The sequence below is a fragment of the Cibotium barometz genome, chromosome 43 (assembly GCF_041138505.1).
Source record: "Cibotium barometz isolate CiBa-2024 chromosome 43, ASM4113850v1, whole genome shotgun sequence".
Classification (NCBI taxonomy): Eukaryota; Viridiplantae; Streptophyta; class Polypodiopsida; order Cyatheales; family Cibotiaceae; genus Cibotium; species Cibotium barometz.
This window is the reverse complement of record NC_141088.1, coordinates 28,741,292-28,766,548: the sequence shown is the minus strand read 5'-3', so window position 1 is coordinate 28,766,548 and position 25,257 is coordinate 28,741,292. Positions and strand designations below refer to the sequence as shown.

General features: G+C 42.4%; 2 protein-coding genes and 1 pseudogene across 9 annotated transcripts in view; 1 reads left to right on the top strand and 2 right to left on the bottom strand.

The window, feature by feature from the left end:
* The window catches only part of LOC147613768 (uncharacterized), an 86,969-nt gene extending 77,898 nt beyond the window's left edge, over positions 1-9,071 (bottom strand). Inside the window, exons 1-5 of one of the 4 annotated variants that reach the window (XM_086781764.1) lie at positions 8,938-9,071; positions 8,558-8,806; positions 7,233-7,300; positions 7,022-7,132; positions 5,996-6,022 (exon numbers count right to left, since the gene is read on the bottom strand). In XM_086781764.1, coding sequence (XP_086637890.1) covers positions 5,996-6,022; positions 7,022-7,132; positions 7,233-7,300; positions 8,558-8,795 — 444 coding nt within the window. In that variant the 5' untranslated portion in view covers positions 8,796-8,806; positions 8,938-9,071. Of the gene's footprint in view, positions 1-5,995; positions 6,023-7,021; positions 7,133-7,232; positions 7,301-8,557; positions 8,807-8,937 lie in introns of those variants that run through there. The other 3 variants (XM_086781767.1, XM_086781765.1, XM_086781766.1) reach the window with 3 other exon arrangements.
* On the top strand, positions 208-20,359 carry LOC147613766 (uncharacterized). Of its 4 annotated transcripts, none has more exons than XM_086781760.1 (7): positions 208-580; positions 842-914; positions 17,155-17,228; positions 17,755-17,828; positions 18,082-18,191; positions 18,418-18,488; positions 18,724-20,359. In XM_086781760.1, exon 7 carries the CDS (start codon positions 18,747-18,749, stop codon positions 20,205-20,207), a length of 1,461 nt encoding a protein of 486 aa, XP_086637886.1. In that variant the 5' UTR covers positions 208-580; positions 842-914; positions 17,155-17,228; positions 17,755-17,828; positions 18,082-18,191; positions 18,418-18,488; positions 18,724-18,746; the 3' UTR covers positions 20,208-20,359. The 4 variants fall into 4 exon arrangements, with proteins under 4 accessions (XP_086637886.1, XP_086637885.1, XP_086637888.1 ...); XM_086781759.1 differs by having other exon boundaries at positions 17,142-17,228; XM_086781762.1 differs by lacking the exons at positions 208-580; positions 842-914 and having other exon boundaries at positions 16,957-17,228; positions 18,095-18,191.
* Positions 8,836-16,231, bottom strand: LOC147613767 (ATPase 1, plasma membrane-type-like; annotated as a pseudogene). Its single transcript, XR_015263176.1, has 7 exons — positions 16,099-16,231; positions 10,742-10,844; positions 10,329-10,653; positions 10,104-10,262; positions 9,447-9,944; positions 9,046-9,245; positions 8,836-8,958 (listed from the first exon to the last, which is right to left on the bottom strand). The product of XR_015263176.1 is annotated as an ATPase 1, plasma membrane-type-like (transcript).
* Positions 20,360-25,257: the final 4,898 nt, after the last annotated feature.

The window sequence follows — 25,257 nt, the reverse complement described above, 5'->3', positions numbered from 1 at the left end:
TTTAGAACTATGTCCCTATTAAACTCTCCATGTTTTTGTACATGTTGTAGTGAGATCCTACGCCACCACTTTTGATATTTGCACAACTTAAATGGACATAACACCCATTTCTCCTCCCACTCATGTGTTCCCTTTGGTGGTTGATAGGTGGGTCTCTTGTTTCACCATGCACCTTCCCTGCAGTTTTTAAAAAGTTTTTTGGTTGGAAATACTGCTGAAAATCTCAACGTTTAATGTAAGCGTTGGAAATTCCAGCTTTGGCTAATGCTGATATTTGTAGCTCTGACTAATGCTAGAAAATCCAGCACTGGTTAACGTTGAAAATTTTAGCATTTTTTGTGTAACCACTGAAATTTTGAGCAATTTTGACTTTTTTTTAAAAGTAAAAGTGCTGAAAATAACAGCGCTGGCAAAATAAAACTTTTCCCAGGGCCATCGTTTCACTCCATATTTTAAAATAATGAAAATACAGAGCTATGCCCTTGCTGTAGATTGATGCCACCCCTTTCCTTTGAGCTCCCATACCTTCACCCCATCTCCATCTAACCCGCAAGGGCAAGTTTAGGGCACATTGAAGAAGGTATGATGCCTCCCTCTCTTGCCTCTCTCTTGATTTTTGTTTCCCCCCCGTATTCAAGAAGGTATGCTTTTCTCTTCTCTCTCAATATTAGGTGTTGAATCCAACTCTCCCTTACTCTCAAACCCTATGTTTTTTGTGTCACACATTGAAGCTTATGTACCCTTATCTCAATGTGCATGCATGTTCTCTCTCTCTCTCTCTCTCTCTCTCTCTCTCTCTCAACAATGTCATCTTCTCTCAATGTTCTTGTGTTTATTGTAGAGCACTTACAGTTCGTGACTCCGGAGTAGCCATCTTCTCTAGCAACCCTTTGCATACAACACCGCTGCTTTGGGTATGTTTCTATCTCTATTCTACACACTTACACACTATTTCTCTCACTTCTATTCACTCTAAGAATACATTGGTTTATTGTTAAATAACCTATTTTTAAATATTTTTATAGCTATGGCAACATACAAAGTGGGTGATGTAGTGGACCTATTCAAAGGGGCAACCGTAGTTGCAAAGAGGACCATCATGCATATGGGCTCAGATGCGATATTGCACGGCAACTCACTCCCTCATGCACACTTTGGACTGTCCATCAATGTGGTATACATGCCGAATGTGGAGATTCTGTTTCCACCTCCTCACGAGCCGGATGTATTGAAATTGGGACAGACACAAGGCTATGCCATTGCATGGCCAAGTTTTGCTTGTGCGATATGTATGTCCTCTTAATAATTTGTCCATTTGTCTTATGTTTTTTTGCATATGGAGAGCATATTTTCTCTATGCATGTACCCAATGTGCTACCATAGCAAGCATGCGGATCATACATATGGTCCACGTGCGCAATGCTAGTGCATGGGGTACATTTGGAGAGCGTATTTGCTCTCCAAATGTACCCAATGCACTAACATAGTGCATGCGGACCATATGTATGTTCTGCATGCGCTATGGTAATGCATTGGGTACATTTGGAGAGCACATTTGCTCTTCAAATGTACCCAATGTGCTACCATAGCACAAGCATTTATATACATATGGTCTGTATACACTATGTTAGTGCATTGGGTACATTTGGAGAGAAAATACGGTCTCCAAATGTACCCAATGCGCTACCATAGTGCATGCGGACCATATGTATGTTCCACATGCCATATTGTAGTGGATTCAAATAATTAGGAGAGCAAATAAAATTTCCAAATCTACCCAGTGTGCTATCATAGTGCATGCGGACCATATGTATGGTCTGCATGCGCTATGTTAGCACATTGGGTACATTTGGAGAGAGAATACACTCTCCAAATGTACCCAATGCACTACCATAGCGCATGCAGACCATACATATGGTCCACATGCATTATGTAAGCACATTGGGTACATTTGGAGAGCATATTTGCTCTCCAAATGTACCCAATGCGCTAACATATGGCATGCAGACCATATGTATGATCCTAGACAGATTCAGTAAGCAAGCACATTTCCTTCCAGTTAAGAAGACCATAAAAGCTGATCATATGGCAAGAATATTTCTTGCACAGATCTTTAAGCATCATGGTATGCCAAAGATGATCGTCAGCGATAGAGATCCTCGCATGACGAGTCTCTTTTGGCAAGCACTTTTTGAGAACATGGGGACTAAACTTCATTTCTCCTCAGCTTACCACCCCCAGACAGACGGCCAAAGTGAGATTGCTAATGCTACGATATTAGATCTCCTAAAGTGCTATGTCTCAGCAGATAGACAATCAGAATGGGAGAAGTATTTACCATTAGTCGAGTTTGCTTATAACAATACCATACACTCTTCTACTGGTAAAGCTCCTTTTGAAGTCATATATGGGAAGCCCATGTTGCTTCCCATATTAGTTACAAAGCAGAACATCTTCGCTGCAGATGAGTTTGTGCGTGACATAGATTCCGCCTATAGTCAAGTTAAGAGAGCGATTCTTCGCTCTCAAGAGAAGCAAAAGAGAGAAGCAGACAAGCACAGAAGAAGACTTGATCTTCAAGTAGGACAAAACGTTCTACTTAAGTTTGCCAAAGCTAGACTTAAAATTCAAGTCGGCAAAGGCAAAGTTCTAAAGCTTTCCAACAGATTCTATGGTCCTTTTAAGATCATAGAAAAGGTCAATGATTTGACTGTTAGATTAGATTTGCCTTCACATTGGCAAATCCATAATGCTTTCCATTCTTCAGCCAGAACAGATCATTCACCACTCGGAGAGACAACTTAAGTCGGGAGTACTACATAGGAAGTATTTAGTTAAGTTTAAAAATTACACCCCTTTAGATGCAAAGTGGATGACTGAGTCAGATCTTAAGGACTACCCAGACATCTTGCATAGTTATGTTGACGCTCTACAGTTGAGGTCAACTGTTTAGAACCAAGAGGGATGTAACTATTCCAGAAATTCTAGATTTAATAAATAACTTTCTTTTATTGATTGTTATTTTAAGTTATGAGTACTCTCGCAGTAGTTGTGTGCACACTAGAATAGTTAGTAGGGTCCTAGATGTGCCACGACGGTGGTTAGAACATCTCAGCGGCGGGGACCCTAGCATATTAATTGTCCTGAGGCTCCTAAGATTGGGAAATCGGGACCTCATGTAGGGGCAATTAAGGCCTCAGAAAGACAGGCTCAGAACAGTACAAGCACAAGAATGAGATGGGGTCCCTAAGACCTCCTAAGGCCCTAAAAGGCCTTAGGATAAGTAAAGGTTTACTTATTTTTAATAGTTTTAGATGTTTCCATAATGGGACTAATGTGACCTGGTGATGCCAGAGCAGTGCAGGTAAAGTGTTGAAGCATTGGTCCCGCAGCGGTGGAAACGGTAGGGTCAAAAAGTTAATGCATTAGTTTGTGTGGCCATGTGCATGTAAAGTGCACATTTAATTTAATAGTTCAAAAGTTTTTAAAATGAAAAGTGAATGGTTAAAGTTATAAAAGAGTAAGTGTGCCACTTGGCACACTTACCTTTTGAGAACTCACACACATCACCCTCTTTCTCATGATGGCGATTTTTGCTTCCTCCTCCCTATTTAAAGAGCTCTCCTCCTTCTCTCTTGCATTAGTGTGAGTGAGTAGTGTGTGGAGCAAGTGTAGCAAGGAGAAGATAGTGAAGCTTCCATTAAAGCTTGGTGGTGTGCATTGTGATGCATGTGGATGCTAAGGCTCCCATCATCAAGAACAAAGCAGCCCCATTGCTCTCTCAAGCAAGAGAAAGAGATTCATCGCGAGAGTTAGGGTGAAAACCCTCTAACTCTCAAAGTGCAGCTGGCTGTTTCAGCCCCTAAACACCTTTGTTAGGGCTGATTTCAGCAGAGGAGCCATAGATTCTTGCTTCTCTATCCTTCTCCTACGAGCCTACAAAGTTTAGGGCTGTTTCGTCGCGGAGAAGCGCTTCAAATCGACATTGGAGCAAGCTCAGGTAAGATTTCAGGTTTGGTGCAGTAAATTACAGCAAGCTCATGTTTGTGTGTTTGCTTGCCTCTCACCTTCTCTCTCTCTTATATTCTTACGGGACATAGTCCCCTATGATTAGTACTCTTCTATGAACGATTTGCATGAATGAATTGAGCATGAATGATAGCTTTTATGAAGGGAAAACCCTCGCTTCCACAGTAAAAATAGAGGAAGATAGACTCTCCTACGCGAGGGCTTCCATGCAATCATAAAGGAAGATAGACTCTCATACGTGAGGGCTTCCTAAGGACCAAGAGACACGAGGAAGATAGACTCTCATACGTGAGGGCTTCCTAAGGACCAATAGACACGAGGAAGATAGACTCTCATACGCGAGGGCTTCCTAAGGACCCATAGACACGAGGAAGATAGACTCTCATTCGTGAGGGCTTCCTAGAAGATTTTGGAAGATAGACTCTCGTTTGAGAGCTTCCAAAGGGACTCACAGAAGAGGAAGGAATTCCTCTTAGTGGAAAGCAGAAATAGAAAAGGGACGGGCTTACGCCCCGTTTTTGTGCTTGTAAAAGATTCCCCTTAGTAATAAAGAATGATCTTTATGGGGGGGGACCAGCCCATCTTCTGGTCCCCAATGATGTGTCGAATCTCTCTCTCTCTCTCTCTCTTTTGTGAAGTGAATGATTGAATAATTCAAGTACGCTTCCGACTATGTGACAAGAGCAGACATAAATAGGTGCAGGTTGAAAAGGAGCAAGGCACCGTTCTCATCGCAGAAAATTTGGGCAGGAGGTATTGGCTGCCCCAACCCCAAGTATCTCTGCCCAATTGCGTTCTGCACCAATGGGAAGCACTGGCAACCTTTGTCCTTTCTTGCGTGTGCCGTGGTGTATGTAAGCCCAGTGAGAGTCGGCCAGCCCCTGGAAACATCCCTGCTTGTGGGCGAGCATTGCGTGGGTAAGCTAATGGCGGCGTGTAAACACCCTTTGATAGAAATGACACCAGCAGAGCTGGTTACGTTACACGGCTCAGTTTGTGTGTTGTTAATAGAATGCCAAGGTCTCTTGTTACTTTTTTGTTTGCTGTCTAAGGTTGTTTTGATTTGGCTTTCCCTCCTAGCGTGGGGGCGATCTTGCTGCTCACTGTTGCACCATCGAGTCTCGCACAAGGCACTTTTGTTCATTCTCTATATAGTTAAAAAAAACCATTCACTAGATAATTTCCTAGATATAAATGAACATATCTAGGAAAAGTGCAAACTAGAGAAAATGAAACACTTTCCTAGATAGCTAACTAGGAAATACAATGCATGGATTTTTCTATATAGGAAAATTTATTTATATAGTAAAAATTTCCTATATATGTACATAGGAAAATTTTTCCTATATATGTAAATTTATCTATGTAGAGAAATCCATGCTTTGCATTATCTAGGTAGCCTATCTAGGAAACTGTTTCATTTTCCCTAGTTTGCACTTTTCCTAGATATCCTTATTTGATCTAGGAAATTATATGGTGAATCCATTGTATCTATGTCTAGAGAATGCTTATTAGCTTATCCTCTAGATAGGTTATGCAAGTGAATGAAAGGTGGGGTGCCCAATTAAGTGAGGTTTTCTTACTGAAGGTAGAAGCAACCATGCTAACACGATTTAAATGTTCATTCATAGCTGGTACTGTATGTTAAACTCTGTAAGAGATCAATGGTAATGAGCTGTCATGACTGTGGTCATGTTGTGCCGAATGTGAAGAAAGTTATCGACGCTCTTATCATGCTAGAGGCTAAGGGCATTTAGCATCCATCATGCCCATAGCTTGATTGAGTTATCCACACAATGGCTTACAGTCTATAGATAGACAAAAATGTATCCAAAACAATGTAGGAGACAGACTCCATCTTTCCATGTGTCAAAAAACAAGGCAGAAAAGATGACAGGTGTAAGCTTAGAAAAAGACAAGGTAGAAAAGATGGTAGCTGTAAGCTTAGAAAAAGGAAGCAACATACCTTTCCCCATCCTGCTAAGAATTTTGTCTGCATGTCCAAAGCACCGAAAAAACGCCATATGAAATTTAGAGGTCAGAAAAACTCATAAACTAGAGAGGAATTAATAAAAGCATAAGCGAGAATACAACTCAACTTCAAGGTCAAGCCAACATGAAAAACCCTTTAGTGAATGAGCGAAATCCATGGCAAATCAAACCACATATGAGCTTATGTAGAAGTGAATCAAGCTGCCAAGTTGTAAGCCAAGATGTGGTGTAGGATTAGCAAGTGTCATTATAGTGGAAAGTAATATTTTCTCCAAGCTGAAACATGTAGTGCCCATCTTTGTCATCTTCACACCAAGTAGGGGATTGAGTCCTAGGCAACTCCGTTCACATAGGCATTCAGAGGAGCAGGACTAGACCTTGCTAGAGCAAAAGTGCCCCCTTCGTCATGCCTTTCATGCTCCTGATTAAAACAAGCCATCGAGAGACATGCCTACTATTGATCTACAGCAACAAACCAAATCCCACCTTCTTCATCAACATGGGGCATTCAAAGATCTGTCTTAGGACCAAAATGGTGCCCAAAAGTACTCGTGATCAGTATAGCACAATCAAAATCCCTTGTCTATAATTTGCCTCTTCATTGGGCTTGGCTAGCGCGGCTTGTGTTTGTTGGAATGTCAGATGCATTGACATGGCCTGATGCTGGAGGTTCCCACCTACAACATATCCAATCTAATCAAGAAAATGAATCGTTGAGAATTTTACAAAAAAAATTGAAGACTGCAAATTACAAGGTTCAAATACGCACAAAAAGAAGTCACAGTTGTTGGATGAATATCGATAAAAGCATCTCCCACAGTTCCTTTCTTTCTATGCTATAAGCAAGGAACATACTTGCTGACAGTGGCACATCACTGAGCCTTTACATACTAATGATGCATCACAGTTATACATACTATTAAAAAATTTCAAAGAGAAAAACATTTACTAGAAGCTATTCAAGGTTTGGGATTGCTTGAAAAATCTTCCATGATTTTACCTGTTGGATTAGGTGCTGACCTTCAATCTTGATGAGAGGTCCCTTTTTGGTCAAGCTTAGAGCTGTTTTGTCCAATGTTAGCACCTCTATTTCCAACATGCCCTCCCCCTCCTGCAAGACCATGCAAGCCTCATGTCATGCTGCAATAAAGATTGTCAAAAGATCATACATGTTGATGAGGTCAATTTGTGAATGTGATGACTTGACTGACCCTGTATCTCCCAGTTTCACATAGTTCAATCAGCTCCTTTAGAATGGAGTCACCACCTCCGACACAACCTGCATGCAAAACATGAGTTAACAAACACAAGTCACACATCTAAAATGTTAGAGGAGTTGAATAACACATACAAGGTTATTTTCCCAAAAACCTCTCTTCTAGGTGCAAATGATTCTTGAATGGTTCTGGTCTTATTATACAGCTAAACCTTCAATACACTACTTTTCAGCGGGTTTCTGGCCATCAAATTTTTTTTTTAAGAATGTAACTTTATCAGCACATCTGTAAAGTTCTTTGTGTGAACCATTTTCCACCAATAACATGGGCCCAGATGTTAAATGGGTTTCATGACATGTAGCATAATAATCTAGACATGTGGATATTAATAAAGCCTCTAAACATGGAAGGCAGATCTGGGCACAAGGCAACTCCTTTGAGGCTTGGCAAGTAGAAGGGAATGGGCTGCCTGGCTTCCTCATTCCCCAAACCAGATTGGTTGGCTACAATTGTTGCAGCCCAACCAGCGAGGTCAGTTGGCCAGCCCCCTCTGCTACTCATTCTCACTCTTACTCAACATAGCCCCCTTACTCTCAATGGGTCTTGCTCGTAGACCACCTATGAAAGCCCTTGGATCCCTCCTCTTAAACCTGGGAGTTGAAGGCATGCTGACTTTGGTCAAGCCAGACTGCTCCTTCTTGTGGTACACACAAGACATGATGTATTAAAGAAAAAACACAACAAAAGGACCCTAGTAGAGAGGGTTTTACCTTTAAATGATGAGTAGGATCATGTTGCAGGCCGACTGAACCACTCTCATGCTACCATTGCCAGGAAACTCAGCATGATCTCCGTCTGCCCATAGCCGTAATTTGGTGCTTTGAACTCCTCTATTCCAAGAAATGGCGGCAACCGCCGGGACGAAGGAAATGTTTAGTTTTTTTTTATGCCAGGTACTATTTTTAAAAAATGGGCATTTTCTATCTACTAAACGACAGGAATTTGCTGCTCTTATTTAAGCAAAATCCGGACCTAACTGTTGTGTCAGTTCCATTGGATGTATGTATGTAGGGCAAGTATGTATGGACATATGCATCTATCTACATGTATGAAAGGGCATATGCATGCATGTATGTATGACTTTGTATGTACTGGCATGTGCGTGCATGCATGCATATAGTATGTATGTTTGTCTATGTATTTAGGTATGTGTGCACGCATGCATATCCGTATGTATGTATGTATGCATGCATGCTCTAAGAGCACACAACTGTAAACATTGGAAACAAGCGCTTGCTTCACCTAAAGAAGTATCTTACCTGTGCGAGAGTCTCGGAGACTGCCATGTGCCATGTACTCATAGACAAGCATTTGATCCCCTTCTGACCAAACTGAGACAAGATTCTTGTGATGTACACGCGAGAGTGTGGTGAGAGTTGCACGTTTCCCATGCGAACCTGTATTACCCTCAGATTTTGGGGCAGTTTTCCAATAAGAAATTGAGGGACAAGCACTCGGATCTTTAGCCCATTTCTGCGTGTTCTCTTCCCTAGCCATGCATCACTATGCTAATACCAACAAAAAACAACCATTATTATCAAATCTTGAATGCAGTTCGTTTGTCCACAGGATTGAAAGGAAGGAAGTGAACTTCCTGAATGCCTTGCCTAGCTTCTTTTGGATCAGCAAGCATACTTACAATAGCTTTGTCTATAGCATCCTGCTCCAGATCACACAAGTTATGGTAGTTACATATTAAGGAAAGATTAATGTTGATCAGCATATACTGCACTCCCATCCATCTCACCTGATTTTCAAGACGGGAAGCCTGAGCTGCAGTCAAGAGGACAAGCTCTTTGTTTGCTTTGGGCGAAACAACTTCAATAAGGTTTCTGTCCACTGTCAGCCCACTGTCAGCTCATTGAGAGTAAGAGTACCTGTCTTGTCAGAGCAGAGAATGTCCATTCCAGCAAGCTCCTCAATTGCAGTCATGCGCTTTACAACAGCCTATTAGCATCACAGCGAGATGAGCTAACAGCAGTTGAGCTTTCTACACTTTGACTGTTTTCATGCTTTTTACTCTTTCCGCAATTGACTGTACAAGTAATGCATGATGCTACCCCTACACTCTGCAGAGAGGTTTAAAGTGCTCTGTCATGCGCACAAGGAAGTGCTCTTTTAAAAAAAGGAGACAAACACATATATTACCTGGTTGGAGCTAAGAGCATGGGAGCCAATGGTCATGGTGACAGAAAGCACAGTGGGCATGGCTATGGGGATTCCACCGATAAGCAAGATGACCAGGTTTTCAACGCCCGTGTGGTAAGGAGTGTGCTGAGTGAACATCACAATGGACTCACCCATGATGCCCATTAGGATGATAAAGAAGCAGAAGTTTCCAATTTTCCTCAAAACCTCCTGAAAGTGGCCAGGATTCTGTGTGGTGTCAGTAAGGTGGCATGAATGCCCCATGAGAGTGAATTTTCCAGTGGCGATAACAAGGGCGTCTATCTGTCCCTGCTTCACAACAGAGCCACAAAAGGCCTCATGGCCGGGATGCTTCGTTGCTGGAAGGCTCTCTCCTGTCATGGCGGACTCATCAAGCAGCAAAGGATCACCATCTAGCAGCCTACAATCGGCTGGCACAATGTCACCAAGCTTGATGGCGACAATGTCTCCGGGTAAGACGATGGCAGCCTCCACCTCCTGGGGCGTGCAACAGAAGGCATGGTCAGCCATGCTTATACAGTAAGGGGAATGGAGTGAATTCAATTTACAGACCTGTGTTTGCTTCTCATTGGGAAAACACACGCTCTGAAAACAAACAGCAGCACTAAACCTCTTTTAATTTGTCTTAATCTCTACCTGATAGTGGCCATCTCGCAGGACACGGGCACAGGCAACGAGGCGCTTCTTCATGATCTCATCCGTAGCCTTGCCCGCGTGACGCTCCTCAAGGTAGGAGATAGTGGCATTGACAAAGAGGAGGAAGACGATTCCGACAAAGTCTTGCCAATCGGGCACCTAGCATGACCCATTAATATGCTGCTTAATTTGTGTAGGTTCTCCTGCTGTTGAGCTGGTGAATACCTCGTTTCTGTGCTTCTCTACTTGATTTAAGAGATCTTGACAGTTCGATCCATGAACATTTATAATGTTGCAAGCCTCTGCTTGTTTCTCCTCTCCCTTTGCATCTTGCATTAGAATGGAGAAATCAATGCAAGGGCAAGAGGTGTATGGTGATGATACAGAGTGCTTCTCCTCATGGCTTTTAATTATTGGGCTTGAGTACTTGTAGGCTTCACGCTGATGCACTTGACCTTGATTCTGCTTGCTGCTTTTGCTTTCACCGAATCTTTGGGGTTCTGGTATGACCTTCTGCTTCTTGATCGCCCTTTTAGAAGACCCAATTTCTCTGCAGCTCTTTTAATTCAAAAATCGAGCTCGCAAAGAGCCCAGGTTTCATTGAAATACACGAGCTTGTAGAGGCGATGAAATATGACAGGGACTGGAAGAACTTACGAAGCTCGCTCTCCTGCTTGATCTCCTCCAGCTTGTTTGGCCCCATCTGCTGTAGCCTACGCGCCGCGTCCACTGAAGTCAGCCCTGCTTTTGTACAGTCCAGGGTGAAACACCTCCTCCATAGCCACGCTCTTCAGCATGTCACCAGCACAACAGAGTTCGCATCCTGGTTCTTACCGTTAACCAAGATTAGCCGAAAGTTAGGGTTTTTTCATTATTTTTAATAAAAAATTTACACCACACCCTCTCTCTCTCTCTCTCTCTCTCTCTCTCTCTCTCTCGACTCTTCTCCTCTCTCTAACCTCTCTCTCTTATCAACACACTTTTTTTTTTTGTAAAACGAAGAAATTATATTATGAAACATCCATTTTACATCGGGAAGTGCTCAAGAAAAGAGCCTATGCCCTATCCATCAGAAACAATAAAAGAAAAGCTGAATACAAGAAACATCCAAATCTTCTTCATGTAAGGCATCATATAAGGACTGCCGCAATGAGGCTCGCAAGAACTCATAAGGGTGCTGAAGGGGTGAATTCAGATATGCATGATTTCGCTGTAGGCAGAGGTGAGGGTCCATACGGCCCAGTATCTGATCCAATGGAAGAAAAGAGAATACTGTGACAAAGAAGCTGATAATCTGCCAAACATCCAGAAAAACTTGTAGAACCTGTGTGCAGGAAATCTGGTGCAGGAAATCTGAGAGATAAAAAATAGGAGATCTTGTCCAGAAGGTCTCTGGAATATGAACAAAACCACAATAAATACGGAATACTCTCAGTAGTATGATGACATCTTGGACAAAGAGGAGAGGCAATCCTTCTTTGAGCCAATTTCACTCCCACTAGAAAAATACCAACAATGCATCTCCAAAGAAAGAGTCTCTGCTTCAATGGCATTTTCAACTTCCATATCAATGTCAATTTTCCTTTCCACCAAGCTAAAGACTTATTCAGATGCCAAAGAGAATTAGCATGATGAGCAATCCATGGAAGAGGTAATATCAATCGATAAGCCTGTATGGAAGTCAATAGATGCAAAGGCTGAGAGGATAATCTTGGACTTGAAGACTGAAGATGCCAATCTTGAAGCCTGTCTCTTACATCCACCATATAGGTCTATGATGCTTCCCAAGATTGTATTGTTGGCATGCTGCCGGAAAAGAGAGAATATGCCCTTGAGTATCTACCACGTCGTCAATGAACCAGATGCCCAACTTCATAAGATTGTAAGCTCTGATTGGTTGTTGTACAGCAAGGGGAGAGTAAAAAATAGCACTCCAATGTAGGCTTTCCATTCGAAGCGAGAAAGCTATAGAAGCAGGATGGGGATACCATTTGATGCGAGAGAGCACTTTCTTCCAATCCTAAATCAAGGAAGTAGAAAATGGACAACCAGGGATTTTACCTTGAAATTTGCCAAGTATTTGACCACACAAAATTGCCAACATGATAGACCAAGGCTGCTCTTGTTGAAAAAAGGTTTTGAGCATAGTGATCTTTCTTGCCAACACATGAAATTTGATGTTTATAATATTCAAACCATCATGCATTCTTGGTGAGCAAAGCAGGTCCATTTTGAGCAACCTTAAAGCTTTTTTATGAAGCGTAGTTTTCCAAAAAATCTCCATGGCTTGAGCAAAGCAGGTCCATTTTGAGCAACCTTCTTTTTTATGAAACTTAGTTTTCCAAGAAATCTCCATTGTGGTGAGATGAAGACAAGGGCTTTGATGGGTGCAAGTAGTGTAGAAGAGGGTGAGTGGTGATATGGGGATGCCAAAGAGTTTGGATGGGCCATCATCAATGGCTAATCATGGCTATAGCTCATGCACGTGAAGGGATGTGTGCACGTGTGACGACCCTTCAACCATCATCCATCTTGGTGCCTATAGGTGAAGCTTTCGGTTGCCTACACGTGAAGCTCTCTCTTAATTGTAAGTAAAGCTTTGTGGATCACATATATGTGTCTCTTAATGTTGATGGTGAGCACAACAGCCTATATTATATCTAGATGTTCAGACCTTTATGGTCTTTGTATTTGGTTCTTTGGTCTCAAAGGGTCCTTTTTTTTGTGTGTTGTTTATATGGAAGATGAGTGAATTCGATGATGGCCTTACCTCTAGCCTATGCTAAGAGTGATATTGATACACCACCATATACGTTAGTGGAGGTGTAAAACAAAATAAAGGAGTAAAAAGTGTTGTAATTAAAGATACTAAAATTTAAATATAGCTCATATTATATAATTCATATAGCTCACAAGATAGATTATCAAATTGATATTGGAGCATACTATTGATCTTTTTGGAAGCTATAAGTATGATAGCTCATAAGAGCTCTATATATAACTAGTCTTATGTGAAATCTTCCAATCCCTAAATATTAGATCAAAAGAGGTAATGTTTTAGGTATGATCATACAATATCTTAATATTAATCATCTTAGGCCTTAAATCATGAGCCTAATAGATAATCTTACATTGATATGATTAGAATTCTAGAATATGAATATGTTGATTGTTTGAACCACTCAAATCAAATGACAAATTCAACTTGTGACCATGGCCATCAAAACACTTGGCGATATTTCATTCATGTGGAGTCTAGTTAACATTTGCATCAACAGACTTTGCAAACTCAGCCCATGCAACCCTATACTTTCCTATGTCAACAGTAGTAAAGGGGGCTGTTGTGCTATTCTCATAAACAAAACCACGAGCGAAGGCAATCGAAAGCTCATGATTGATGGGCTCTCGGTGGTACACCTTATAATGCAAGGTCACCATTTTTTAATAGAGGTGAGGATTTAAATCCCGAGAATACTGATAGCCAATCTTTGACTAGTATGTTTGCATCCATCAATTGCCTCGGGTTGGCCCCTTCAAAGCTAAGCCCATGCTCGGTATGAAAATCGTGCTTTTGTGTGACAATATCACCTTAGCATGGAAAGCTCAAGAAATGGAGGTACCCAAAACAAGACGAGCCTGATTTAGATGCCATTTGTTGTGATCACCCTCTCCGAGATAACCTAGAAGCGCATGAGGGCTCATGTTGCTGAAACAAGGAGAGCATGAATGGATATAGAACATGCAATGAATCAAACCCTTAGCTAGACCACTAGAAAGTGCCAAAGCCATAGAGAAATATTCACAAGTTCTATCCATATTTGGCATGATATCTTTACTTTAAGACTCAAGTCTTTAAATATAATTCTATTTCCTAGCAAGTTCCTTGCTTCTCTAACTTGTCACTTGCATATGTATTTTTGTAAGGTTTGACTTGGGTAGCATAATAACGTTTTTTTGAATGCTAAAAACTTCTTCTCATCTAAGTGACATGGAGTCACTTACAATTGGGGGCAAAAAAATTTCACTATTAGAGCTATAGCTGCACTGGTTTTGGCGAATTAATTTATCATGGCTATAGTTACACTAGTGTAGGGCTAGTGTCTATCTCTTGCTCTCCTATCTTGGCATCACCTATGTCAATGCTAAAGATTCCTAGTTTTGAGAGTGGGTTGGTGATTGGTTTAGATGACATAAGAAATATTGTATCTCCACAAAGTAGCAATCTCACGAGTGGGACACTGGCATCACTCTCTCAATGTTGCTCTCACAGCTAGTATACCTAAGACTAGGAGAAAATCTGTTGTGTGGGTACATTCCTAGGGAACTTAGCTTTGATCATCTCAAAATGTTATAAGCACTAGGACCAGGCTAAGTTCGATGAGCCCTTCTCAACCCTTATGTGATCCTATGGACTCATAGAGGAAGTCTTACGGATCTTATGATCTCATTAGATCTCTCAAAAGATTTTATGAAATTATATGAGATCTTAAGAAAGATTGAACTCATGTATATGGTATTATGAGATCTTAAGAGGTTTTACAGGCTACCCTTTGAAAGCTATGTAGGTAAATTCTATCAAAACACTCACTCTTTCTCACCATTCCCATGCAAAATGTTATTTCCCATTGTTTCACAATATCAACACAAATCTTTTGTCCTATTTGTATATATTTTAACTTAGTGCAAGCTTAATATGGTTTCCCAATTTTGTTTTCAATTAATTAATTTGAAGTGGTGAGAGGTAGCCTTAGAGATCCTTAGAGATAAAATCTTGACATGTGGATGACTGGAGGTTCGAAGCTCTAGAGGTTTTTGTATTCTGGAGAGTTCGGAGAGAGGCTTTAAATACGCTATGTGTAGTATTTTCTCATTGGGCAATGACCTAGTGAAAGAGAGAGAAAGGCTATTGTATACGTTGTTGTTTTTTTTAAATTTGCATTCTAAGAGACATTTAACACAGAGTGAGAAAAAGAGATGGACATGAATACACTAAGAGGGGGAGAGAGGGAGATGTTTTAGCTAAGGTGTAAAACCTTACTATAATCATTAATTAGTGCTGCGACACATTAGAGAGAGATAATAATCTACGATTTTGGATTACGTATGAGAGGGAGAGAGAGAGAATATCTGTCTGTTTGATGAGGAGAGAGAAAACCTTAGTTTCTAAGGTAGATGGCCGTTTAGCTTGAATATGGGCATGCTAGTATTGGTAAAATCATTCTCTTACTTTTTGATATAAGATGAGAGGACATACCTACATTTTCACGTATGTTACATTGAGTTTTTTTTTTCTTTGTGTGTGTGTGTGTGTGTGTGTGTGAGAGAGAGAGAGAGAGAGAGAGAGAGAGAGAGAGAGAAAGAGAGAGAGAGAGGAGATTTTAAGTATTTCAATTTGTATAATAATATTGATGCTTGAATATTAAGTATAAAAGTTTCAAAGTAACCAATTTTTTCAAAATAACCAATTTTTTTAAATAACTATTTACTCATTTGTGGTTCAATTCTCCACATAGGCAATCCATTCTCTATATAGGAAATTGTATTATCTAGATAATAGCCTATATTTCTTATTCATTCTCTATATAGGAAATTGAATTACCTAGATATTGGCCCATATTGTGTACATAGTACATTGAATTACCTAGAAAGGGCCATAGCCATTGTCATTGTAAGCACTCGTTCTTTGCATCTTCTTGAACGATAGCTGATATAAAGAGAGTCCGTCATCTCTCATAGTTGTCATGGCAGAGGAAAGGTATGTCTTGTTAGGTTTAGACATGGCGTAGCCTGTGCTGCAGCAGAAAGAACTTTTTGTTTGCTCTCATTGTTGGTCTTTGCTGTATTTTTAAGCTCGATGCCTATGACTTTCGAAATTTTTTGGCTTAACGCTTCTAGCCAATTCCTCGCACCATGCATATCCACTGCTTAGATAGAAATGACACCGGCAGGGCTGGTCATGTTAACACAGCTCAGTTGTGAGTCACTGATAGCATGCCGCAAGTCGGCTTGTGGCTATTTTGTTTGCTGTCTAACGTTGTTTCTGATTGGGCTATCCCTCCTATCGTGGAGGCGACCTTGCTGCTTGCTGCTGCACCATCGAGTCTCAGCGAAGAAAGGGCCATAGCCATTGCGTCATTATAAGCATTCCCTTGGTACATTTTCTTACGTTTAGACATGGGATAGATAGCCTGTGCTGCAGGTTTTTGGTTTTTTTCTTGCTGTATTTTTTAGCTCCGTGCGTATTGCTTTTGAAAAGAAACAGCAGGATTTTTCTTGATGTAAAAACTTCTAAGCAAGCTTCTGTTCTATATACACATTGTGAGCTGTATGCTTCTACTCAATTGCTCACACACATGCATACCCACTGCTTAGATAGAAATGACACCGGCAGAGCTGGTTATGCTACACAGCTTAGTTGTGACTTGTGAGTTGTTGATAGCATGCTACAGGTCTCATGTGTCTATTTTCTTTCCTGTGCATTTTTGTTTCTGATTCGGCTGTCCTCCTAGGGTCTTCCGTCGAGTCTCCACAAAGAAGGGCCATAGCGTTATTGTAACTTGTAAGTACTCGTTCTCTGTCTTCCTGAATGATAGCAAACGAAAAGAGTGCCCATCTCTTAGAGTTGTCATGGAAACCCTCTTAGGTTTAGACATGACGTAGTCTGTGCTGCAGCAGAAACAAGAACTTTTGGTTTCTTCTCGTTGTTTCAACTTGCTGGTCGTTGCTGCATGTATGAGCTCCATGCCTTGGACTTGCGAAAGAAACAGCATGTGTTTCTTTGTATGAGTATGTTTTAGCAAGCTTCTGTTCTGTACATGCATTGTCAGCTGCACGCTTCTAGGCAATAGCTCATGCGCATGCATATCTACTGCTTAGATAGAACTGACACTGGCAGAGATGGTTACGCTACATGCCTCAGTTGTGAGTTGTTGATAGCATGCTACAGGTTTATTGGGGCTATTGTTGTGAGTTGTTGATAGCATGCTACAGGTTTATTGGGGCTATTTTATTTGCTGCCTAATGTTGTTTCTGATTCAGCCATCTGTGCTAGGGTTGTGGCGATGCTGCTGCTGCTGTTGCACTGGTGAGTCTGGACAAAGAAAGGGCCATAGCTGTTGCATCATCGTAAGTACTCGTTCTCTGCGTCTTCTTGAGTGAGAAACGACAGGTTTTTCCTTGATATGAATATGTCTTGGCAAGCTTTTGTTCTAAACATGCACAGTCAGCTTCTCGCTTCTAGGCAATAGCTCACACAAATGCATATCCACTACTTAGATAGAGCTGGATACATTACACGCTTTAGTTGTGAGTTGTTGATGGCATGCTTTAGGTTTGTTGTGGCTATTTTGGACTTGCGAAAGAAACAGCATGTGTTTCTTTGTATGAGTATGTTTTAGCAAGCTTCTGTTCTGTACATGCATTGTCAGCTGCACGCTTCTAGGCAATAGCTCATGCGCATGCATATCTACTGCTTAGATAGAACTGACACTGGCAGAGATGGTTACGCTACATGCCTCAGTTGTGAGTTGTTGATAGCATGCTACAGGTTTATTGGGGCTATTGTTGTGAGTTGTTGATAGCATGCTACAGGTTTATTGGGGCTATTTTATTTGCTGCCTAATGTTGTTTCTGATTCGGCCATCTGTGCTAGGGTTGTGGCGATGCTGCTGCTGCTGTTGCACTGGTGAGTCTGGACAAAGAAAGGGCCATAGCCGTTGCATCATCGTAAGTACTCGTTCTCTGCGACTTCTTGAGTGAGAAACGACAGGTTTTTCCTTGATATGAATATGTTTTGGCAAGCTTTTGTTCTAAACATGCACAGTCAGCTTCTCGCTTCTAGGCAATAGCTCACACAAATGCATATCCACTACTTAGATAGAGCTGGATACATTACACGCTTTAGTTGTGAGTTGTTGATGGCATGCTTTAGGTTTGTTGTGGCTATTTTGTTTGCTGCCTAACGTTGTTTCTGATTCAGCCATCTGTCCTAGGGATCTTGCTGTTGCACCGTGGAGTCTAGACAAAGAAAGGGCAATAGCTGTTGCATCAGTATTTGTTCTCCACATCCTCTTGAATGAGAAGCAACAGGTTTTTCCTTGCTATGAATATGTCTTAGCAACCTTTTGTTTTGAACACGCATAGTCAGCTTCTCGCTTCTAGCCAATAGCTCACATGGATGCATATGCACTACATAGAAATGGCATTGGCACAGCTGGATATATTACACACCTCAGTTGTGAGTTTTTGATGGCATGCTACAGGGGCTTATTTGTTTGCTGTCTAATGCTATTTCTGATTTGGGTATCCCTCCTAGGGTTGTGTGATCTTGCTGATTGCTATTGCACCGTCAAGTTTGGACAAAGAAAGGGCCATAATTGTGTCATTGTAAGTTCTCGTTCTCTGCATTTTCCTGAATGATAGGAGACATAAAGATAGTCCTGTCATCTCTCTGCTGTTATGACACATGAAAGGTACGTCCGATTAGGTTTAGACATGGCGTAGCTTGTGCTGCAGCAGGAAGAACACCTTTTGGATTGTTCTTGTCGTGGTCTTTGTTGCATTTTTGAGCTCCATGCGTATAACTTTCAAAAGGATTTATCCTTTGATTTTTTGTTTTCAGGTTCAAAAATCAATATTTTGGGTATGGCTGTTCAGGGGATATTGATGACAGATAAAGAACTCGCCCGTTCTCCCCTTCCGCACTTACCCCAGAGACTCTCTCAAAGACAGTCTAGCGGGCGCACGCAAGCAGTGAATGCAAGGACATTCAAAGAACTTAGGGAGTGGCCAAATTTCTTGGCGAGGGCATCTGATCTTTCTAGCAGACTCGATGATGTTCAGAAGCGAAACGTTAATATGATGTCCGTGTGGAGGGCTGGCCTACAGCCTGCTTCAGATGAGTGTGCAATTCGTGGATGTTTAGAACAGATTCTGTTTCCACAGGTGAATGATCTTGCAAAGAAACTAGGTTTCACCCTCGAGTATATGTCCGGAGGTTCAGGCAGAGCATTCAGCTTCACAGATATGGTTATCATCGATATCACCCAATCCCAAGATCTAAGGAATCTTTCTGCTCGAGTTTATGGGAATGGAGAGGGCAAAGGTCACTGGCAGTGGGAGGTGCTGGCGAGATCATTTGAAGAGGCCTTGAATAGTCCCTCGGAACGAAAAAAATGCATAGAAGTTTTACAGCAACTCTATGGCGATATGGTGAATGATGAGTCTATAGTGGGGTTTATAAGTAACTATAATCAGTCGGTTTTCTTTTATCGAGATGATGCAGCATCAAAGTCGCTTTTTTTCTCTCCGATCGTCAAGATAGATGATGCGCCACTTGAGAAATTTCTGTATGTGCTGGAATTTGCTGAACAGCGCAAGCACTTGAAGCTCTCCATGTCACGGGTTTTGGTGACAGAGACACCCACACAAGGATACACGCTGAGTCTTCCGCAAATAAGGGGTACTTCAAGCAGTGGTAGAACACTCAGGAGAAATATACAAAATGTACAAGTGAAGGCCCAAAGGAAGAAAAGAAGACAGCTCACCGCAGATTTGGATGTTTACAGTGAGGAGGAGTTGCATAATATACCTGTCTATCCCCTTGAGGACTTGGGAGTTACAGGAGGTGTTGTTGCACTTGGAAAACATGGAAATATCTTGCAAGGTGAAGTTCAAGGAGAGAGAGTTGCTCTAAAGACATTTGATTTGAGGAGAGAGACAGCACTAAGGGCATTCTTAATAGAGCAAAAAATATATCATCATCTGAAGAATTTGCAAGGCTTATATCTTCCCTCTCTAGTGGTCGTGGGTAGATTACCCCATACTTCGGTGTTGTATCTTGGGCTTACTAATGAGCTCAAGGGACCACCTATCAAGGATTTGGTTTCTGAAAGAGGTGTGAAGACGGCAGTTCGTGAGGCACTAGCTAACATACATAGAGAAGGGGTTTTACATGGAGATCTGTCGTTATCCAATATGCTATTTCATAAAGGCAAAGCGAAGTTTATTGATTTTGAATACAGTACGTTGTGTGAGACAAAAGAAGACTTCAATGCAGAACTACTCGAGTTGGAAGAGCTCTTTAGAGAGGCTAGGATGGTCTAGACTAGTTTTTCATGTTTGAAAGATTTTATAAGTGATTTTGGGAATGAAGCCAGGATGATCCAGAGTACCTTTTAGATTCATAAGAGATTTATGAATTGTTACTATGGTTTTCCAACTTTGTTTTGCATACATGATGTTGGTTTTGTGAGATAGTTTTTGGTGTGCCCGAGGGGCAAGGACTATCATGTCTCTTATTTTTGCTTAGTTGAAGTTTTAATTTAACGTGAAATGTATGTCTGCTCAGAGTTTCTTCTGCTTTACATGAAACGTATGTCCAAGAGTGTTTGTCTTTGAGAGTGTGTGCAACATTATCTTATGAAATGATCATGAACTTCGTTGCTATTGGGAGCTACTTGATACTATGACCTCTTAGCACTTCAACTTCAAGAATGTAAATGGTCAATTTTTTTAATTGAACACATCAATCTTTTATTATGATGCTTTGTGACGTGGCTTTTGTTTCTTGTAATGGTCTAGAAAGTAGAATATCATTGGTCATTTGTTATGAATATCTTGGAGTGATGTTGATCATATTTGCAAATGCTGTTCTTTCTTTCTCGCACATATATATGCTCTGTTGGTGGGTGCTTCCATCCAAAAGGACACTGGATGCCTCTTGTAAGGTTTACCCTTACAAGGTAAAGATAAGGTACAAATAATAAATCAAATGCATTATCAAATGAAAAAGGCCATGCCTTTGGGCTTCAACTTCTTTTTCCACGTCTCTATTGTGAATATCTACAATGGACACTAGAACGCTTGCTAGAAGTTGTAATAGGTACTATGAATATGGCTTTAAGATTCTGTAAAGTACGAAAATTTGCAAATTTTGATTGTATCATAGGTTTCTATCCTCACATGCGGGCATCATTTGAGCGAGTATGACCTATACATATTTAAATGGTAGCAATCCAAGTATATCTCTTCAACGAAACGTCCAAATGACGTTCCGTCTGCGCTGCTGCACTGCTGGAGATGTCTACTACACAGGAAAATAGGTTCCATGATTTGCACCACGAATTCCGCCGTGAATCCCGTCGCGATTTCCGGGCTGTACGGACTGCTGGTCTGTTACTGCTGCGTCGTGCTGCTCTGCTGGACTGCTTGTTGGAAGGTGTTGGAAACGCTAGAAGGCTTTTCCTCTTGCTTGATGCATGAAAAATAAGGAGGGAGAAGGCACTTTAATAAAAGACGTGCATCATCCATGATGGAGGAAGTCGCAACTGCATTGAAAAATCATTAATAACATTCCCTTCTGCTTAAATTGGCGGTAACTGCATGGCGTCCAAATAGTCCGCCAATATCTGTGGGTATTCCAAGAAGAACTCCTGGTCTAACCAAACAGCTTCATGTGTACTGCGCTCTCGGAATTTGGTGAAGAACTACCTCTTCCGCCTTCCGGAGCCATGCTTCCAACGATGAAGAAGGATCTGCTCAGGGTCTATAACTTCTGCTTCGTCCAGGACCTCTGGCTGCTGCTCATCTGCAATGTCTGTAAGTGTCGGTCCCACATACGGCTTCAACCAAGACACATGAAAGACATGCATCGTCCATGATGGAGGAAGTCGCAAGTGCATCGAAACATCATTAATAACCTTGGGTCCAAAGCTCCAAAATGACAACTTTGGGCATCGCTTGCCCACTTGCTTAAGTCTCTGCTTCATTATCCGAAGATAAACCCAATCGCATTCTTTGTAATGTACTACTCGCCTGGATTTGTTGGCTTGGCGAGTATATGCCTCCTGTGCTTTAGTGATCCTTTCCTTTACTGACTCCATGATTTCTGAGTAAGACTCAACCGTGCGGTTGGCCTCAAGAGATGGAGAAACGGACCTCGTCAAGAGAGATGAAAACCGCTTCCCAAATGCTGCTTCATAAGGAGTTCTGCCGATACTCGAGGAATGAGTATCATTCACGATGGCTTGAACCAAAGGTAAGTGGTGTTCCCACCTATTCTGCTGATCATTGCAGTAGGCCTTCAAAACATCAAAAGCCAACTGGTTGTAGATCTCGGTCTGGCCATCAGTCTGTGGGTGCAAAGCACTGGAGAACTGGAGACGGGTACCGAAGTTGGAGAACAATGCCTTCCAAAAGTGGGAAGTGAACTTCGCGTCTCGATCAGATGTAATGGTCTTTGGCAAACCTGTCAAAGATGGCAGCGGAATTGAATGATCATGCACACGCAGCAAAGTGAGAGAGAGAGAATGGAAACGCAAAGAACGCTTGATGAAGATGTATGTACAAGAGAGAGCCTCGCGTGGGTTTGCCTTCAGTAAGGCTCAGCTCTTCAATTGACTTGATGGACAAAATGAGGAATGAGGCACCACTTAAGTACCCTGCTAAGGCTTGGGTCGGCCACATCTACAAATGACCACAACCTCAATAAATGGATACACGACTTTAAATAAATGCCTAGAGTGCTGGGAAAAATACCAGACTCAGACCTAAAAATACTGGGGGTGGCCAGCCCACAACCAAGGGCCATGACACACGGGATTGACACATCTGGACATGTAACACATACTTTAACACCCCCTCTCAGATCCAGGATGTGGAACCAATCTGAGGGATCTGGAGTGTGTCCACACCACCGCCTGCCTGCTGAAGAGCCTTTGTGAAAAGATCCGCAACACTGTCCTCTGTCTTCCGACGAAGCCAGACAACCTCACAAGTGCCGTTACACGCTGCTCTATATTCAGCTTCTGTGGATGACCGACTATCAACATCCCCTGCCCAATCTGAATCAGTCCATCCCTGCACAAATACCTCCTCAACCAAAGTCCTCCCGGCTGCATAAAAGATGCCACAATCCGGGGTGGCCTTGAGGTACCGCAACAAGCGGAAACCTGCTCGCCAATGAGTTTTCGCGGGATGAATCAGAAACCCTCCGAAGAGCCTTTCCGGCAAGTTGGTCTTGATCTCCTCCAGAGATCCACCAAGCTCACGGACTCCTGAAGCATCTATCAACTCATCGCCAAGAGCTGAATGCTTCTTACTTACTACCATCGGAAAAGATGAAGGTTTGCACTCCGGTACTCTAGAGGCCACAAGAAACTTCGAACTCTTCTGAGATATAGCAATCCCCCTCTTGACCTGCCAACCTGAATCACACATCTCACACTCCGACTGTGAAGTAATCCTGATGTGGTCAAAACCACCATCAAAGCTGATGAGATCATCCACAATGACCCGCCCAAGGCCATGCTCCCTGTGAATGTAGAATTGTTGTCCTCCTGTAGATCGGTGAAGTCTCTGTGCCAAGCAGTAACACATACCTCGGACCTGAGTAACAACTCTATCCTCCATCGCATGTGATATCAACCCATAGGAACACATACCTCAGACCTGAGTACAAACCCTATCCTCCAGTGCATGTGATATCATCCCATAGGACCACATACCTCAGACCTGAGAACAAACTCTATCCTCCAGCGTATGTGACATCAACCCATAGGAACACATACCTCGGACCTGAGTAAAAACTCTATCCTCCAGTGCATGTGATATCAACCCATAGTTGACATGTAAATACTCTTGCAACCACTCACTAGCCGATCTCTGAGAAACTGCAAAATCTCCCTCATCCGGTACATGCTGCTCATGCACCACAAGACCAAGATCCACAACAGTCAATGGAGAAGAAAAATAATGATCCATAGCCCTGGAGTCTACCACTCTGTACACCCCTTGCTGCTCAAAATCTCCGAACACATAATGATCCATAGCCCTGGAGTCTACCTCTCTGTACACCCCTTGCTGCTCAAAACCTGCATGCAGACACTTCCTCCAGAAATGCCTTGTCTTGCCACACGGGCAAGTCTTCTCCATCTGATTGTCCTTGTTCTTAGCACCAGACTGTTGTTCGGTCAAGGCGGCCAAGCCCCCTCCGCTTGAGGTGTTGGCAAACCTTGGATCGTAGTCAAAGAAGAGGAAAGACCGAATCCGAGCATTCCCACTGGTTCACTTCCTTGGACGTCGCCGAATGAAAGAGAAAGGCGATGACGACGATCCCTCTCCACTCTTCACCACTGGCCGGGGGCAATCGTGAGACACCATCAGAATAAATCACGAGGCTCCAGTACCGACTCCATCAGTACCTTCCACATGCCGTAAGTCCCGTATCCTTGAAGCTGCCGACTCTCTGGAAACTGAGGAAGAACCGGGATCTTCCTCTCCAGCCACTCTTGCAACACACCTTCGTCATCGGCCTCGATCGGATTCTTGCCCTTCGTCGAAACATCGCCCGAAGCCATTGCAACGATCGCCAATGAATCTCTAGAACTCCCGTCCACAAACACACAAGTTTTGAACCGCTCTCACGCACCGAAAACGCTGCTGGACAGCCCTTTTCGCTCGCTGAAATTGCTGCTAAAATCACTGTTTTGACGTCCCGACACGCTCCCGAACGAAACACTCGGTCTTCAAGCAAACCGCTGATGTTTTGCCCCCCTTTGGAGCAAAAACCACAGCTGGGCAGGGTTGAAAATATGGCTGAATATTCTTGCCCCTTGCAAGAGCAAAAAAACAAAATTTTCCCCTCCTGACTGAAAACGCAGATTGCTGCCAAAAAATGCTATTGTTCAGGCTGCTGATTCCGCAGAAAACGCTGCTGCTGTCTGCACTGCTGCTGTCTGCGCTGTATGCAGAAAACGCTGTTGCTGTCTGCGCTGTATGCAGAAAACGCTGCTGCTGTCTGCACAGTATGCAGAAAACGCAGCTGCTGGCCGCCAAAACGAAGCTGTTTTTGCTCTGCTGCCTGCTGCCAAAACGCTGCTGTTATGGCTGAAAACGCTGCTGTTTCCTCTGAGCAGGCCGCCAAAACAAAGCTTAGAGCTTGCTCTGCTCTGATACCGTGTCAAAGATGGCAGCGGAATTGAATGATCATGCACACGCAGCAAAGTGAGAGAGAGAGAATGGAAATGCAAAGAATGCTTGATGAAGATGTATGTACAAGAGAGAGCCTCGCGTGGTTTGCCTTCAGTAAGGCTCATCTCTTCAATTGACTCGATGGACAAAATGAGGAATGAGGCACCACTTAAGTACCCTGCTA

Excerpts from the sequence above, each read along its gene's own strand:
- LOC147613766 (XM_086781760.1), top strand. The coding sequence starts at position 18,747 with ATGGCTGTTCAGGGGATATTGATGACAGATAAAGAACTCGCCCGTTCT.